At 44.5% G+C, this 19,006-nt stretch overlaps 1 protein-coding gene across 2 annotated transcripts in view; it reads right to left on the reverse strand.

The window, feature by feature from the left end:
- ZBBX (zinc finger B-box domain containing) overlaps nucleotides 1–19,006 on the reverse strand; it is a 509,107-nt gene that overhangs the window by 126,795 nt on the left and 363,306 nt on the right. For both annotated transcript variants that reach the window (XM_078665923.1, XM_078665922.1), the window contains one exon: nucleotides 6,178–6,340. In XM_078665923.1, coding sequence (XP_078522049.1) covers nucleotides 6,178–6,340 — 163 coding nt within the window. The remainder of the gene's footprint in view (nucleotides 1–6,177; nucleotides 6,341–19,006) is intronic.

Genomic DNA, 19,006 nt, shown 5'->3' on the forward strand with positions numbered 1-19,006 from the left:
GATGGCCCTTATAAATTCCCCACCAAATGAATTTGTATGTAACAATGTATATTCATTTTTTAAATCCTTTTAACCACTTTACTAGCAATTGAAAAACTTATGGAAATTAAGAACTATTAATGCTTGTTCTAGGAAAATGTTTTTATGATGAAGGTGTAGATGGTTCTTAGAAATTTCTGCTAAAAGAATTAGCCTGTGACAATGTATATAATTTTTTTTAGCATTTTAATAGCACTAGTAGAAATTATGATTTAATAAAGTCGGTTTTCACATTTTTATTGTTGACATCAGTCGAGGTCTAAATCAATTAATAAAATATATATTGTATATTGTATTGTATCTCCTGATTGCCTTACAAGTTTCCGTTCCATCTAAGGCACCGACAACTGGTAAAGGTATTCCTTCCGTACACATTATCATCAAGTTGGCAACCAGGGGATAGTGGCTGCTTTCCTTCATAATGGATAGAAAGATTTCTGCATCTGTTAGCTGCTGCTCGCTCCTGCTTTTGCTTATGGTTACTTTGCGGATAAGGGGGTCCTTATGCGTTGGCGCTTCCCAATGTCCTATATCCTATGTCCAACTCCCTCTTCACTAATTTGGGCAGTATGAGCGAATAAGCAGCTGTAGCTGTGTTAATAATTTGTTGATACACCAATTGCCCCTGGATCCGTAAGTCTGACCTAGTGTACTTTCCTCGGGGGGGGGGCAGCATTGCAGTATTGTGGTGCACTGTGGGAAAAGAGTCATGAAGGAGCCTGGTGCCTCATCTACCTCTTCCTTCCTCTTCTTCTGCAGCCATGAAGGGAAGGACCTGGAACTATATTTGGACTGGATCGAATATTTTCTCAACAGTAACTACCAACATTTATTTATAAGTAAATACAATTCTACCACAAAGAATGTTGTCCACATGAGGTTCCCAATAATGTTATTAACATAAGCAAGTAGACAAAAACAAGATCAACCACCAGATACATAGGGAGCCTTGAAAATGAACTGACATCACTAAATTCCTGAATCAAATAAACCTCTTGAAAATGGTACTAAATAAAGAGAGTGTAAAAGACAGTGGCAGCTCCTCCACTAATGCAGAGGAGCGTCGCCCCACTGCTTTTTTGTAGTGACATAAAGGGAAAATAAAATGATATTAATTTGCGTTATTATCATTTTATTTTCTCCTACTTCTGCCCGCTTTGCGTTGGGGGCAGGGCTGGGCGGGGGAGGAGTGTTAGCACCCTATTAAAGTGCGCAGTGAATGCTTGGTCGGCCCTCTCGGGCTGCCCAAAAATGTCTTGCGCACTTCGCATGTTCTCCTTGCAGGCTGCATTACAGCCTACATGGAGAACATGCCCAGGCCCCGGTCAGCATCTAAGTGCGAAAACACCGCACTCAGACCAATCACAACGCTGCCAGCGTTGTGATTGGCTGTCTGCTCACCTGGGTGTGCTTCCAGTAAGGCCAAGCAAGGGAGGACTACGGAAGCGGCGAGAAGGTACGTTTTTATTTTATTGATTTTTTCCACCTCCCCCCGCGCCCTCCCGCCCCTGCACGTCCTGCGTCCTTCCCCCCTCCCGCCCCACTACCTCCAATCAGTGCCAGCCGCATTAGTAAAAGACCACCATGTTTTTCACATGTTCCTGTATGCCCTTACCCACATACAAAATAAAAAAGACTTGCACGTCCTACGCAATTCAGAGCTATAATTCTCTCCCCAAATATAAACAGTAGATAAGGAAACTAACTTGCATCTGAAAGCATACAGGAATATCTCAGGCTGAGTCTTGCAAACTACTGTGTAAAAACCCAGATTGCTAATCTAATCATGCCAATTGCATTTCATTTCAGAATCATTTGTTATTTCATGTGTTCTCAGCATGGTGTCTTCCACCCACTTTGCAGTGCTAGATTGTTCAGTATTACTAGGGATTTCGCCATGAAGTCACTGGAGTGCACAGGGTTTAAACTCTTGTTGTCCTAGCAGATGTTTCAGGGTTACTGATCCCAGAAGAGGGTGTACTGGTTTCTGAGTTGAATGTGTCCAATGTAAAAGGCTTGCTTGAGCAATTGTATTTTGAGGTTCTTCTTCATGGAGGCCAATTGAGGTGAAAGTTGAGAATTGAATGAATTCTGAAGATTACTGTTTGTACCTTGTTGAACTTTTTTCCATGTTTTTCCCCCTTGGATTTGGTGTGTGTAGAGTTTGGGAGCTTCTGGTTCTGAGTAGTCCATGACTGTTACTGACAAGACCATTTTCTGACACTTCTCCCCAGAATCCATACCACAGGATGGAAACAGCTTTGACTTTAACTCCCTGGGACACTGAAAGCTAAGAGAGAAAGTTTGTGGCTGGCGAAATAAGGTTACTTATCTTCGCACTGGACCCCAAACATATTTTACTGCTGTAGTAGATCACCAGCAGCAGTAGGCCCTAGATGATGTCATAGAGGGGTGCCACAGTAATTATGAATGTGCAGCACAGTCCATTTATCAGTTCAGGTGACACCAGTCCTATGCATATACCTACAACCCCAAAGAGGCTAAGACATAAAGGACGGATACATCACAATATTAGCAGAAATTAAATCACAGAAAATAAATTATTCTCAAGAGGGGCAGTGTAAGGGCAGTAAGAAACCTAAAGGAGATAATCCATCCATGAGAAAGAAAGTTACTAAAGGTATGGATCCTGTTTATTCTAATGAATGGGTGCTCCTGCAGACCCTTAAAGTGAGCCATTTCCATAGCAGTGTTCCAGCAGGCAGTTTAAGGACAAATAAGAAATCACACCAAAAATAGTTGGAGAACAGGTGTACCAAAGAGGGTCAACTCTCTCTTATTCATGTCTAGAAAATAATACTTCATCCTATTCAAAGAGAAATAATACTTTACTATCTCTCCCAGTACAGTATCCTGATGTATGCATTTTATTCTTTCTTTGGAAAAAAAAACAATATGATATATTCTTACCAGGTCCATACCTTATTCACCACTAATTTACTCTGCCAACCTGTGCAGTTCAATATAATTTTTTGACAATTATGTCTGACCAAGCATTACAGCGTCCCCAATGAATCATTAGAAGCAAACCATAAAGTTTACAGCACTGGCAATTTGAAACATTTTGTGTTGTGTATAGATAAAAAAATATATAAAAATTATTAAGTTTAACCAGAGTTAAATAAAAAGAGAAGTCTATAGATTGAGAGCGATAACAGATTAGATGGGAGGATATTAACATTCTTTTAAAAAGGATTCAGCTTTCTTTCTAGTTCGTCTAATAATAAAATCTGTTTGAACAAATATGATTTAATTGGAGTCTGATTGATGCTGGCCGCAATGCCACCTGCAGTGACTTCGGCTCAAATGAAACATCAGCAACAGATACCGCAGCTGAAGCGGAGATGGAGCTTGTATGTGTTGCTGCAGTTGGCTGTGAAAGAACTACTACTTTAGCCAAGAGTGGAGCCAGGAACTTTGAAGTGACATCAGCTGATGCTGAAAGGTTTAACACCCCTTAAAGTCTTCTAAGGAGGCACCAGAATGTAAATGGGAGAAGAGTTGGCCTAAAGCCTAGGGCGGTCGACCTCGAATCTGGGGACCGGGTTCGATTCTCTAGGGCGGTCAACCTCGAATCTGGGGAACCGGGTTAGAGTCTCGGCAATGACGCTAAACATCCTGTGATTCTGCGCAAATCACTTAATGTCCCCGTGCCTAACAAAATTGAAGGTGTCCTCATGTAACGCAACTGGTGCTCATGTAAAGCGGTCTGATACCCAATACCTTCGGGTCAAGTTTGCCCTATATAAATCTTCGTAAAAAAATAAAAAGCTATCATAACATTTTAAAATGTGTTGAACTACAGCTTAAGGAGGGAAACTAGCCTGAGGGATTTTTTTTGCGGAGTGGGAACGGGGTCTGTAGATGAGACGCTTCCTTTGATTTGAACAAACTGGGAAACGTAGAGTGTTCTATCAAATATTTCGGGCTGTCTTGAAGCGGTGTGAGAGCACATTCATCCCCCAGACTTGGATGGTGATTTCAACTCTGATTTTCCCACAAGTGAAGCTTCAAGGAGCTTAGCACTGCTTTCACTGACGGCATTTGGGTGCAAGACCATACATAAATCACATGAAGTAACATCAAAATAATTTAGGAAAGTCCAAGGCACATTCTGTATGTTGACCCAAAGCCACAGACCTTGAAGGCTGGCACTTTGTGTGGAAGACATACTCTCGGCCAACAGAAACACTTGTACAAAAGACTTCTGCCCCCAATTCTTGTCTATAAAGGTGGGGAAAAAAGAAACCGACACCAGTGTGCTTTTTATGTTGTGCTGGTGTCATATCCAGGGTTTGTCAGGTTCCCTCTCCAACAGCTTCTAGCACAACCTGGCATCAGTGTCATTCCAAGAAAAATATCTATGCAAGAAAGTTACTCATCTTTCTGAGTTCATTGTTATTTACTAATGTAGTAATGTTTGAATCAAAGAAAAGATCTACATCTAGTATGACCTCAAGTATTATTATGCTTTGAATGGAAGCGGGACCTCATCCAGTGTTGTTGGCTAGTCGAAAGGTCGTGTATATTTTACAGTGCCACGTGCATTGAGGATCTCTGAAAGGAGCAGTTCCAGGATGGTAGCTCCCTGTTATCCAGATTCAGGTCTTTTTCAGACACTCAGAAATGTATCACCTTGCCTGTGACTTCATTAGTGAGAGATGGACAGCTGCAACATCATCTACACAGGGTTATCCAAACAACGGGGAGAGGGGTTGGCCTAACGGCTAAGGCGCTCGACCTCGGACCTGGGGATCTGGGTTCGAGTCTCGGTAACGACGCCAAAAAACCCCTGTGATTCTGGGCAAATCACTTAATCTCCCCGTGCCTAAAAAAAGGAAAGTGTGTCCTCATGTAACGTAACTGGTGCTATGTAAAGCGCTCTGATAACTGATTCGGTTCGGTTCTAGTTCGCGCTATATAAAACTCAAAAAAAAAAAAAAGAGATCTATACCGTGCAAATGACACAAAGCTAGTTACAAAGGATAAGCAGAAAATTGATATTTAAGTGCTCATAACACCTTTGAATTTACTCTGCTTGCTCTCACTGGACCAAAGAATAGCATCTGAAACCCTGAGCACCATGCACTTTCTGAAGGAAAGGTTGATGCAGCTTCACACCATTTCCATCACAGATATTCGGTCCAGGCGCATCATCACTGTGTCAATAGGAGGCAAAATGGAAAGAAAATGAAGGATGGGCTGAACAGCACAGTGCCTTATGCATCGGCACAAGGACAGACGTTTGCCCTACTGAGGGCCTACCATTGAAAAAGCAAGAAACCGACTTACAATTAAGGAACAATTTAAAACTGCCCTGCTGAGACGATCCTTCGCGCACTAACACATCAAATCAGAAACATCGCCGTCTCTCACTGTCAGGATTCTGCACAGCCATCTAACACCTAGAGAAAGATTATAATTATGGATGAAAATGTGATCATCCGTGACACTCTCTTAACGTTCCTCAGTAGGTCACCTGACGTGGAAAACTTTTGAAGTCCCTCCTAAAGCAACTATATACATCACACTGTCCACCTCAGTGCTTTAACTTTGGATCTGAACAAATGGCAAACATTGCCAGGCAATTCCTGAACATAAAATAATTTTAGATCTGATGAACAATCACTGCAGCCACACCACTGCTGTAGCATCTTAGGTCATGTTCTGATCAATGTCAGCAGTCACTAGAAGATGCAGCTAATCTTGTATTCAATCAGGAAGGGCACATAATTTGTGTGTCAGGATCCAAGTCTCCTTTCATAATTGATTGTATATTGGAAGTCCTTCATATCAGGATAAAATAGTAATTAAAAATGTCCCTGGCTACATTCTAAGCTCTGAGCACACATCACATTTCATGGGTGATATTTCACTTACCTTGGGGAGGACTTCAGGTCATCTGGTGGCACCTTTTTAACTGAATTTAAAATATCAATGGGGAAAAATTATGATGATGGATATGTCTTTCTCTGCTCTAAATTCACACAATATTGTTAAACGAAACAAAATTGTAAGCGCATTATTCAACTATATTTCAAATACAAAAGCACAGATTCAAGGCACCAGGTGACTCCTATTTTTTTTTTATCAGATACACAATATTATAAAATGTACCTGTACATAAAATGCCATTGCCAACAGGCTTATCTTCAGACTTCCTTGCAGTGTAGGGCTGTTCTTGTATTTCTTTAGTGTCTACTCCCAAAACGAAGAATCCTTCCAAACCTCTGTAAGAGGAAACAGGGGTTCTGCCAATGAGCAAAGCGCTCTCCGCCTCCTAACGATAAAGAAATAGAGATAAAAATATTGTTCCTCAAAACCTGCCAAAGCGAAGAGAAACTTGTTCAAATCATAAAACCTACTTGGCTGTGTAAATAGTCTGAAGTGTGTTGAAAAAGCACGCCTCAGTTTATAAGCGTTCCCCTCTTAATACAGTTGCTCTTTTTCCACAAAAAGAATCCAGTATTCTCATATTGAGCGCACAAATTGAATCACCTCAAGGCAATCCCGCCAAGAAACTTAGGGGAGTTTTGCAAATTGCAACACATTTATCATGACGCCATCTGGCTGTCACCTTGAAGATTTTGTGCAAAAAGATAATGCTGAAATTTTGTACAAAATGAACCCAAGACACTGCGTTATGCGAACCTCTCACATAATCTCAGAGCCTTGCCATTTTTACAGCAGTCAGAGTAATAAATTACTCTGACACAGTGTATAAATCAGACTGAGTCTAATGAAACTCAAACAGTATCGCACGTGGAACGAAAATAAGGAGCAGAGCTGACAATTACCAAATTATGAGATTGACTAAAAAATTGTACGGACATTATACTGTTATCAAGTCTAGAATGATTCTTTTTTTTTTTAAACCTCTTTTTTATTTTCGATGACAGCGGTGTATATACAAAGCAGACACTTGTAAGTGGCTTGGAAGCTTATTTCACTGCTAGATTGTGATTTAAAAATGAAAGGTGCCAGAGAGGATGCAAATAGAAATGTGGTGAAATGAGGCCAGCATCGAAGGAGGCAATCCCTGTAAGATGGATGCCGCTGGAGATACCTGGACAACAACAGTACAGTTAAATGCTTCCACCTCCTCAGCCTTGCATGGTACTAAAATAGAGGATAAACAATAATTAGGGTTATCAATGAAATGGAGCGTTTCTGCTTCCTCTTTCTTTGCTTCGAATTGGTGTATATTTATCAATGAGACTAACTGAATAGGGTGGCAGCTTAATGATGAAAAGGCAGTAAAACTAAACGATAGAAATGGTTGTGATCGATTAAATGGGATGTCCTGTTTTCTACTGATGGAATATGTGCTTTAACAATAGTCGTTATGTGAGATGGATGGTACTGTATGTCTGGCTATAGTCAATTATGTTGGGACAAGAAAAAGCGCTTCTTGAGTCAATGCTGGTCAGAATTGGTTAGTTTAGAGCAGTTACATTTAGGACTCAAATCTCATTTTTACTTTCTTTTACCCACTAATGGTGAACTTAAATAATCTTCTCTCGCTTCGCCATCCCCCATGTAAGGTAAATGGAGGAGGCTGATTTTTCCCCGGTACTTCTTCCTGCTTTTCCCAGTCTTGGCTGTGACCCACCTCTCTTTCCCACAAACTCTGCCATAGGGAGACCCATCCACTCTAGCAGACCCCAAGGGCCCAGTGTTGTCATCAATGATGCCATCTGAGATGTTATAAGTGTTGCTATCAATGAAGTCATTGAACATGTTATGAAAGTGTTTGATTGAGTTTAGAATGTTTTAACTGACATTTTCACTAAACTTAACATCATTTTGACCTTTGTTTTTTGTGTGAATTTCAGTTTATTTTAATTTTCCTATTCCCACTGACTTTTGTGGGACAGTAGAGGCTCCTCTGGGACCCGCCGACAATTACTGGGGGTCAGGGTAACTTTTTTACAATAGGGACCATGTGATGAGTCCTTTAAAGTCCACTGCACCATTGCTTTTCATGTTGAGGCCACCCAATCAGAGCACTCGCTCTGAAAAAGCAACCTCAGTCAATCACAAGGCTTGAATCTTTAAATTTCAGCTCAGCCGTCCAGATATTGATACATTTTTAACCATAATATTTCAAAAGCTACTGAACGGATTTACACCAAACCACAAAATGCACGCTTTCTGGGTAAAGATCTAGTTTTCTGACAAATTTGGTGTAATTCCATTTAGTCATTTCAACTGCAGTACTGTCTAACATTCCCTATGGAAATTGCATGGGGAAATTGTGTTTTGGGACCACTGTCGTCCTTTTTCAAGGGCCGTGCTTGACGGATTAACACAAAAATTTCCAGGAAGAAGCTGAGGTTGGATGGTTATTTATTTATTTGTAAATCTTTGTGAAGACTGTCATAATTATATATAAAATGAAAACAACATTGACATTTGCAAGTTATAGTCTGGTTTTAATCGTGCATTCATAAGTACAACCATGAAAATAGGTTGCATTGCAGACACATGCCTGGTCAGGCATATATCATTGACTAATAAGGTGACACTTCAGAGAGAAATGTAATCGATTGAAGCATATATAAAATGGCAGACCTGCTTTTTTGAAACACAGGTATTCATAGGGAGCTAAATTGTTTATTATGCAGGTATTGTAAGCCTTTTGTTAAATTCTGTGAAGTTTTTCTTTTGCTTATTTATTTTAAGAGTTTTATATGGCGCTAGCTGGACCCGAGGGTATCAGAGCGCTTCACAACATGTACATTTAAGAGCAAAAAGCAGTACAGATAATTGAAATAACAAGAGGGTTGTGGATGGATAACGAACACACATAGAAGGGAAGGGGGAGGGAAGGGGGGAGGGGGGAGAACAAATCGAACAAGTCTCTGAGCGGATTCACTGTTCAGCAGGGTTTCTTGGTTCGGGCGGTGACGTCTGCTATCTGTTCCTTTGTGATCGTTCGAGGAAGAGGGCTTTGAGTAAGATCCTGAATTTTGGAAACAAGGGGGTCGTCCTGATGTGGGGGGGGGATGGAGTTCCATATTTTTGGTGCGTTTCCAGCGAATGTTTTGGATGAGGTTTTTTTCCTCCGTGTTTTCAGCGGGATGAGTAGCATGGTGTTGGAGCTCCTGAGGCTTCTAGACTGGCCGGCCCTTTTGAGTTTGGCAGCTAAGTATTCAGGTTTGCCTGTGTGCAGGGCTTTGTGTGTGAGGCAGGCTGTTCTGAAGCTGGCTCATAGCTCAATAGGGAGCCATTTAAGTTATTTGGTGGCGGGAGTGATGTGTTCGAATTTCCTGGTTCCAGTGACCATCCTCACTGCTGCGTTGAAGGTTGTCTTCAGGGGGGCAAGGTGTGATACTGTTGTCCCGGTTAGGGTTGCAATCCCATAGTCAATACTAGAGAGTACCAGAGCTTGGGTGGCTTGTTGAAGGTCCTTGGGGGGAAGGAAGGGTTTGATTTTGTAAAGTAGTTTCAGGTTGACAAAGGTGCTTTTGGCCGACCTTGAAATATGATGTTTCATGTCCAGTTTCGGATCTAGAGTGATGCCAAGGGATTTTAAAGACTCTGCCAGGGCGAGGTTGCTGTTGAGGGTGTCAATTGCTTTGAGCCATTCTTCAATTTGGGGGTTGGCGTTTTTGTTGGAGATGAGGAGCACTTTCATTTTCTCTTGGTTGAGTTTCAGGTGATTGTTTGTGAGCCAAAGTTGCACCTCCTTGAGCGTATTATTAAGTCTTTGGATGTCATCAATGGAAGTGGTTTCCAGATAGAGTTGCGTATCATCAGCATATGAGTGAAAAGGGATGTTGGATTTCCTAAGTAGAGAGGTGAGGGGTTCCATGTAAATGTTGAAAAGCTGCGGGGAAAGTACAGATCCTTGGGGGACACCACAGATGACAGGGTGGAGATCGGACTCAACGTTTTTAATTTTGATTGTTTGTGAACGGTTGTGGAGAAAGGAGGAGAACCAGTGTAGGACCATCTCCTGAAGGCCAGCCCTATCTTGCAGAGCTTTGATGAGCAATTTGTGGTCAACTGTATCGAACGCGGCCGATAGGACTAGAAGGATGAGAAGACAGCAGTGATCCGAATCCAATGATTTGAGGAGGTCATTAATGACACTGAGAATTGCAGTTTCGGTGCTACAGCCTTTCTGAAGCCGGATTGATGAGGGTCAAGGAGATTGATATTGTCGCGGTGTTGGGTCAGCTGAGGGAGTACACATCTTTCCAGGATTTTGGAAAGGAGGGATAGATGCGAGACGGGTCTGAAGTTGGTCAAGTCCTCAGTGTCTAGCCCCTGCTTTTGTTTCAACAGAGGAGTGACTTGGCCTACTTTGAGGCAGTCTGGAACGCTTCCAGAGCTCAGAGAGCTGTTAATGATCTTGCACCATACTGGGGCTAGGACAAACTTCAGGTCTTTGACCAGGTGCATGGGAAGCTGATCGAGGGCGTGTGAAGAGGATTTAGCATTGGAGATTAATTTGACTAGCTCTTCTTCCTGGATGGGGATAAAGGAGGACCAGTATTTTGTGGGCATCAAGGCTTCGCTCTCATGATTATTAGACACTAAGTTCACAGGGGGGGGGGAGAGCTTTGAGCCAAGCAAGAGATCTATCTTGGCAATTTTCCCATTGAAAAAGTTGGCAAAGTTGTCGCAGCATTCTTTGGATGCTAGTGTTGAGGATGTCATAGGTTTTGAGGTTTGGTTCCTAATATTGAAAAGCTCTTTGGGTCGATTTTTCGCATTGTCTGGAGCCGAGCAAAAGAAAGCGGACTTTTTATTTTTAATGTGTATTTTGTAAGACCTGCGGGCTTCTAGAAGTTGATCACGATGGAGGGTGGAGGGGTTGTACCTCCAGGTTCTTTCTGCCATTCTTAGAAGTCTTCTCTCTTCATTGATGTCGGAAGTGAACCAGGATCTGGAAGGAGTAACACTATTTTATTTTAGTTTCAATGGGGCAAGATGGTCCAGGGCCAGGGTGAGTGACAGATTGGAGTGATAAAGGGAGGTGAGATCAGTGGTCGATAGGTGATCGGATGAATAAAAAATGTTCAACACAGGAACTCAGATGGAAGAAGTCTGTTTATAGTTTCTATGAAAATGTGGATATTTCTTTTTGCGCATGATGGACTTTAACTTTCAGAAGATAGGCTTCCAGAAAGGCTGTTTGACAGCTACATTGACAGGGAAGTGAATCATTTCTGGAGTAAGGCCTTTATATAGATGGGTTCTTGCCCTCGCTGTAAACACGAACACTGTAGGTGGACATGGCTGCTATCTGCCAGACAAACCACATGAGCATGTATTTAATATGGTGCCCGGCCTACACTGAAATAAAAGTCATTGCAGTAAGTGGGCAAGTGGATTGGCTTGGTTGAGCTTTGTGTCGTTCAATTTAATAGCCCCAGGGAAAACAGCGAACTCATGCCATCCCACGACCTAATCTAAACTGCACATTGGGGTTATATATGGCAGGCTTACCACTGAAATCAGATGATTCAATTTCCAAGAGGACAACATGTTTTTATTGTTCCCACATACAATTATCCACACCAAATATGGCAAGGGGGGCACCGAGGTCCCTGACCCGCTACGGCGCCACCCGACCAACATGCACAAATGACTGACGGAGACCACCTTTGGAGTTGAAATTGAAAGATCTCAGGCTGCATTTTATTTTACACTCAAAAAACATTATTCACATTAAATTGTCAATAAACACCACATCAAATATTTTGCACAGTAACCACATTTATTTACATGATTGCTACAAACAGAGCCTGACCTTAACAGAGCCTCTAACACATCGAATTCTCCTAACCATAAATACTTTGTTCCTGTGCAACCAAAGAGAAAAAACAGTTACTGAGTGAGACTGAGACCATGAGTGATCCGTGACCCTTCCTTTCCAACCCCAGGCCAGAGGGCAGGAGCCTCCATATGGGAGATCCCACCTTCCCGCTCCCCCTCCGAGAGTTCTTGTGCAGGAGGCCTGTCTGCCCCTAGAATACGTACCCTGGGCACTATTGACACCCAACTTTTCCCTTCCCCAAAGGGCCAGTGCTATGTTGCACTCACTACGCCTGCTCTGGGGTGACAAGCAAGGACCGTGTGTCAGAGGTAGTTTGGTTTGCCCTGTTCCCATCACGCACTGGGACAGGAACAGACTAATTTGCATATAGCCAAATTCTGAACTGGGATGGTGCAGTGAGCTAAAAAACGGTGATGGATCAAGCCCTGATCTTTGGACTGGGTAAGAGTGGTCTGCTTAATTCAGGCACTCTGTTCATCACCACCCCCTTTTCTGAATCATTTTGTCCACCATAAGCGTGGAAGGTTATACTCAGATGTAAGTCCCTTGCTCATTGCACCATCAGGATTCAAGCAAGCCGGGCCGACGACGCCTGAAATGGCAGAAACCGGTCCCCGGAAGCTTGTTTCCTTCCCAGTATAAGAATTGGCTTGGTAGTTTGGTTTGCCCTGTTCCCATCATGCACTGGGACAGGAACAGACTAATTTGCATATAGCCAAGTTCTGAGCTGGGATGGTGCAGTGAGCTAAAAAACGGTGATGGATCAAGCCCTGATCTTTGGACTGGGTAAGAGTGGTCTGCTTAATTTAGGCACTCTGTTCATCACCACCCCCTTTTCTGAATCATTTTGTCCACCATAAGCGTGCAAGGGTATACTCAGATGTGAGTCCCTTGCTCATTGCACCATCAGGATTCAAGCAAGCCGGGCCGACGACGCCTGAAATGGCAGAAACCGGTCCCCGGAAGCTTGTTTCCTTCCCAGTATAAGAATTGGCTTGGTAGTTTGGTTTGCCCTGTTCCCATCATGCACTGGGACAGGAACAGACTAATTTGCATATAGCCAAGTTCTGAGCTGGGATGGTGCAGTGAGCTAAAAAACGGTGATGGATCAAGCCCTGATCTTTGGACTGGGTAAGAGTGGTCTGCTTAATTCAGGCACTCTGTTCATCACCACCCCCTTTTCTGAATCATTTTGTCCACCATAAGCATGGAAGGGTATACTCAGATGTGAGTCCCTTGCTCATTGCACCATCAGGATTCAAGCAAGCCGGTCCGACGACGCCTGAAATGGCAGAAACCGGTCCCCGGAAGCTTGTTTCCTTCCCAGTATAAGAATTGGCTTGGTAGTTTGGTTTGCCCTGTTCCCATCATGCACTGGGACAGGAACAGACTAATTTGCATATAGCCAAGTTCTGAGCTGGGATGGTGCAGTGAGCTAAAAAACGGTGATGGATCAAGCCCCGATCTTTGGACTGGGTAAGAGTGGTCTGCTTAATTCAGGCACTCTGTTCATCACCACCCCCTTTTCTGAATCATTTTGTCCACCATAAGCGTGGAAGGGTATACTCAGATGTGAGTCCCTTGCTCATTGCACCATCAGGATTCAAGCAAGCCGGGCCGACGACGCCTGAAATGGCAGAAACCGGTCCCCGGAAGCTTGTTTCCTTCCCAGTATAAGAATTGGCTTGGTAGTTTGGTTTGCCCTGTTCCCATCATGCACTGGGACAGGAACAGACTAATTTGCATATAGCCAAGTTCTGAGCTGGGATGGTGCAGTGAGCTAAAAAACGGTGATGGATCAAGCCCTGATCTTTGGACTGGGTAAGAGTGGTCTGCTTAATTCAGGCACTCTGTTCATCACCACCCCCTTTTCTGAATCATTTTGTCCACCATAAGCGTGGAAGGGTATACTCAGATGTGAGTCCCTTGCTCATTGCACCATCAGGATTCAAGCAAGCCGGGCCGACGACGCCTGAAATGGCAGAAACCGGTCCCCGGAAGCTTGTTTCCTTCCCAGTATAAGAATTGGCTTGGTAGTTTGGTTTGCCCTGTTCCCATCATGCACTGGGACAGGAACAGACTAATTTGCATATAGCCAAGTTCTGAGCTGGGATGGTGCAGTGAGCTAAAAAATGGTGATGGATCAAGCCCTGATCTTTGGACTGGGTAAGAGTGGTCTGCTTAATTCAGGCACTCTGTTCATCACCACCCCCTTTTCTGAATCATTTTGTCCACCATAAGCGTGGAAGGGTATACTCAGATGTGAGTCCCTTGCTCATTGCACCATCAGGATTCAAGCAAGCCGGGCCGACGACGCCTGAAATGGCAGAAACCGGTCCCCGGAAGCTTGTTTCCTTCCCAGTATAAGAATTGGCTTGGTAGTTTGGTTTGCCTTGTTCCCATCATGCACTGGGACAGGAACAGACTAATTTGCATATAGCCAAGTTCTGAGCTGGGATGGTGCAGTGAGCTAAAAAACGGTGATGGATCAAGCCCTGATCTTTGGACTGGGTAAGAGTGGTCTGCTTAATTCAGGCACTCTGTTCATCACCACCCCCTTTTCTGAATCATTTTGTCCACCATAAGCGTGGAAGGGTATACTCAGATGTGAGTCCCTTGCTCATTGCACCATCAGGATTCAAGCAAGCCGGGCCGACGACGCCTGAAATGGCAGAAACCGGTCCCCGGAAGCTTGTTTCCTTCCCAGTATAAGAATTGGCTTGGTAGTTTGGTTTGCCCTGTTCCCATCATGCACTGGGACAGGAACAGACTAATTTGCATATAGCCAAGTTCTGAGCTGGGATGGTGCAGTGAGCTAAAAAACGGTGATGGATCAAGCCCTGATCTTTGGACTGGGTAAGAGTGGTCGGCTTAATTCAGGCACTCTGTTCATCACCACCCCCTTTTCTGAATCATTTTGTCCACCATAAGCGTGGAAGGGTATACTCAGATGTGAGTCCCTTGCTCATTGCACCATCAGGATTCAAGCAAGCCGGGCCGACGACGCCTGAAATGGCAGAAACCGGTCCCCGGAAGCTTGTTTCCTTCCCAGTATAAGAATTGGCTTGGTAGTTTGGTTTGCCCTGTTTCCATCATGCACTGGGACAGGAACAGACTAATTTGCATATAGCCAAGTTCTGAGCTGGGATGGTGCAGTGAGCTAAAAAACGGTGATGGATCAAGCCCTGATCTTTGGACTGGGTAAGAGTGGTCTGCTTAATTCAGGCACTCTGTTCATCACCACCCCCTTTTCTGAATCATTTTGTCCACCATAAGCGTGGAAGGGTATACTCAGATGTGAGTCCCTTGCTCATTGCACCATCAGGATTCAAGCAAGCCGGGCCGACGACGCCTGAAATGGCAGAAACCGGTCCCCGGAAGCTTGTTTCCTTCCCAGTATAAGAATTGGCTTGGTAGTTTGGTTTGCCCTGTTCCCATCATGCACTGGGACAGGAACAGACTAATTTGCATATAGCCAAGTTCTGAGCTGGGATGGTGCAGTGAGCTAAAAAACGGTGATGGATCAAGCCCTGATCTTTGGACTGGGTAAGAGTGGTCTGCTTAATTCAGGCACTCTGTTCATCACCACCCCCTTTTCTGAATCATTTTGTCCACCATAAGCGTGGAAGGGTATACTCAGATGTGAGTCCCTTGCTCATTGCACCATCAGGATTCAAGCAAGCCGGGCCGACGACGCCTGAAATGGCAGAAACCGGTCCCCGGAAGCTTGTTTCCTTCCCAGTATAAGAATTGGCTTGGTAGTTTGGTTTGCCCTGTTTCCATCATGCACTGGGACAGGAACAGACTAATTTGCATATAGCCAAGTTCTGAGCTGGGATGGTGCAGTGAGCTAAAAAACGGTGATGGATCAAGCCCTGATCTTTGGACTGGGTAAGAGTGGTCTGCTTAATTCAGGCACTCTGTTCATCACCACCCCCTTTTCTGAATCATTTTGTCCACCATAAGCGTGGAAGGGTATACTCAGATTCTGAGTCCCTTGCTCATTGCACCATCAGGATTCAAGCAAGCCAGGCCGACGACGCCTGAAATGGCAGAAACCGGTCCCCGGAAGCTTGTTTCCTTCCCAGTATAAGAATTGGCTTGGTAGTTTGGTTTGCCCTGTTCCCATCATGCACTGGGACAGGAACAGACTAATTTGCATATAGCCAAGTTCTGAGCTGGGATGGTGCAGTGAGCTAAAAAACGGTGATGGATCAAGCCCTGATCTTTGGACTGGGTAAGAGTGGTCTGCTTAATTCAGGCACTCTGTTCATCACCACCCCCTTTTCTGAATCATTTTGTCCACCATAAGCGTGGAAGGGTATACTCAGATGTGAGTCCCTTGCTCATTGCACCATCAGGATTCAAGCAAGCCGGGCCGACGACGCCTGAAATGGCAGAAACCGGTCCCCGGAAGCTTGTTTCCTTCCCAGTATAAGAATTGGCTTGGTAGTTTGGTTTGCCCTGTTTCCATCATGCACTGGGACAGGAACAGACTAATTTGCATATAGCCAAGTTCTGAGCTGGGATGGTGCAGTGAGCTAAAAAACGGTGATGGATCAAGCCCTGATCTTTGGACTGGGTAAGAGTGGTCTGCTTAATTCAGGCACTCTGTTCATCACCACCCCCTTTTCTGAATCATTTTGTCCACCATAAGCGTGGAAGGGTATACTCAGATTCTGAGTCCCTTGCTCATTGCACCATCAGGATTCAAGCAAGCCAGGCCGACGACGCCTGAAATGGCAGAAACCGGTCCCCGGAAGCTTGTTTCCTTCCCAGTATAAGAATTGGCTTGGTAGTTTGGTTTGCCCTGTTCCCATCATGCACTGGGACAGGAACAGACTAATTTGCATATAGCCAAGTTCTGAGCTGGGATGGTGCAGTGAGCTAAAAAACGGTGATGGATCAAGCCCTGATCTTTGGACTGGGTAAGAGTGGTCTGCTTAATTCAGGCACTCTGTTCATCACCACCCCCTTTTCTGAATCATTTTGTCCACCATAAGCGTGGAAGGGTATACTCAGATGTGAGTCCCTTGCTCATTGCACCATCAGGATTCAAGCAAGCCGGGCCGACGACGCCTGAAATGGCAGAAACCGGTCCCCGGAAGCTTGTTTCCTTCCCAGTATAAGAATTGGCTTGGTAGTTTGGTTTGCCCTGTTCCCATCATGCACTGGGACAGGAACAGACTAATTTGCATATAGCCAAGTTCTGAGCTGGGATGGTGCAGTGAGCTAAAAAACGGTGATGGATCAAGCCCTGATCTTTGGACTGGGTAAGAGTGGTCTGCTTAATTCAGGCACTCTGTTCATCACCACCCCCTTTTCTGAATCATTTTGTCCACCATAAGCGTGGAAGGGTATACTCAGATGTGAGTCCCTTGCTCATTGCACCATCAGGATTCAAGCAAGCCGGGCCGACGACGCCTGAAATGGCAGAAACCGGTCCCCGGAAGCTTGTTTCCTTCCCAGTATAAGAATTGGCTTGGTAGTTTGGTTTGCCCTGTTCCCATCATGCACTGGGACAGGAACAGACTAATTTGCATATAGCCAAGTTCTGAGCTGGGATGGTGCAGTGAGCTAAAAAACGGTGATGGATCAAGCCCTGATCTTTGGACTGGGTAAGAGTGGTCTGCTTAATTCAGGCACTCTGTTCATCACCACCCCCTTTTCTGAATCATTTTGTCCACCATAAGCGTGGAAGGGTATACTCAGATGTGAGTCCCTTGCTCATTGCACCATCAGGATTCAAGCAAGCCGGGCCGACGACGCCTGAAATGGCAGAAACCGGTCCCCGGAAGCTTGTTTCCTTCCCAGTATAAGAATTGGCTTGGTAGTTTGGTTTGCCCTGTTCCCATCATGCACTGGGACAGGAACAGACTAATTTGCATATAGCCAAGTTCTGAGCTGGGATGGTGCAGTGAGCTAAAAAACGGTGATGGATCAAGCCCTGATCTTTGGACTGGGTAAGAGTGGTCTGCTTAATTCAGGCACTCTGTTCATCACCACCCCCTTTTCTGAATCATTTTGTCCACCATAAGCGTGGAAGGGTATACTCAGATGTGAGTCCCTTGCTCATTGCACCATCAGGATTCAAGCAAGCCGGGCCGACGACGCCTGAAATGGCAGAAACCGGTCCCCGGAAGCTTGTTTCCTTCCCAGTATAAGAATTGGCTTGGTAGTTTGGTTTGCCCTGTTCCCATCATGCACTGGGACAGGAACAGACTAATTTGCATATAGCCAAGTTCTGAGCTGGGATGGTGCAGTGAGCTAAAAAATGGTGATGGATCAAGCCCTGATCTTTGGACTGGGTAAGAGTGGTCTGCTTAATTCAGGCACTCTGTTCATCACCACCCCCTTTTCTGAATCGTGTGTCAGAGACAGCCTCCTGGCCCCCCTTGCCTCTGCAGCTTCCTTACAAATTGCAGCCAGCATCCCTTTGAGGTTCCTCTGACGCTTCTGTTTTTTCCCATTGTTTTGCTAGAAAACTTTGCCGCATGGGACAAGTAGAGTCCCACCAATCATGACTTCACCTACCCCAGGCCAAGTTAGTTTGCCTACTATCTGTCCCCCACCTGATGCAGAGTATGTTGAGTGGGCCAAGCCAGCCAATTCGCGAGAAAGATTTTGTTTCCTTCTTTGGACAAATGTACACAAACCTGCAAGAAAAAACACTCACCCTTGATGAACTCATGGGTTATTGATGCCACCCTGGTGGTGTACAATCGCTTAGCCACTTTTCTGTTCAGATGTTTCCCAACTTATTAATGGCCCAAACAGAATTTCCACCTCTCCAATGCATTCTCATCACAATGTGTGACCATGCTATCATGGCTTCGGAGAATCTCCTTGACAGCCTACCCACATCGGAGACTATTAGTTTAAAAAAGTCCTTGAGAACCTAGGTTGGCTAGGTCATTGCCTCCCAAATGTACGATTACCACCTCCGGGGCAGAAGCGTCCATGGCAACAATCTGTCCAGTGATGATCTCAGGTCCCCCAAGCGCAGACCTCCTTGCACGCAGAAGGTTATAAGGAATTCCACCTGCCTGGCACGCGTTGCATAATCTTCTCCTGCATAGCAGACTCTTGCTCACTTTACATATAAATGACCCAACACCGGCACCTCTTTAATCTGCCTTCTTTCTGCACTGACAG

The sequence above is a fragment of the Lissotriton helveticus genome, chromosome 11, assembly GCF_964261635.1.
Source record: "Lissotriton helveticus chromosome 11, aLisHel1.1, whole genome shotgun sequence".
Classification (NCBI taxonomy): domain Eukaryota; kingdom Metazoa; phylum Chordata; class Amphibia; order Caudata; family Salamandridae; genus Lissotriton; species Lissotriton helveticus.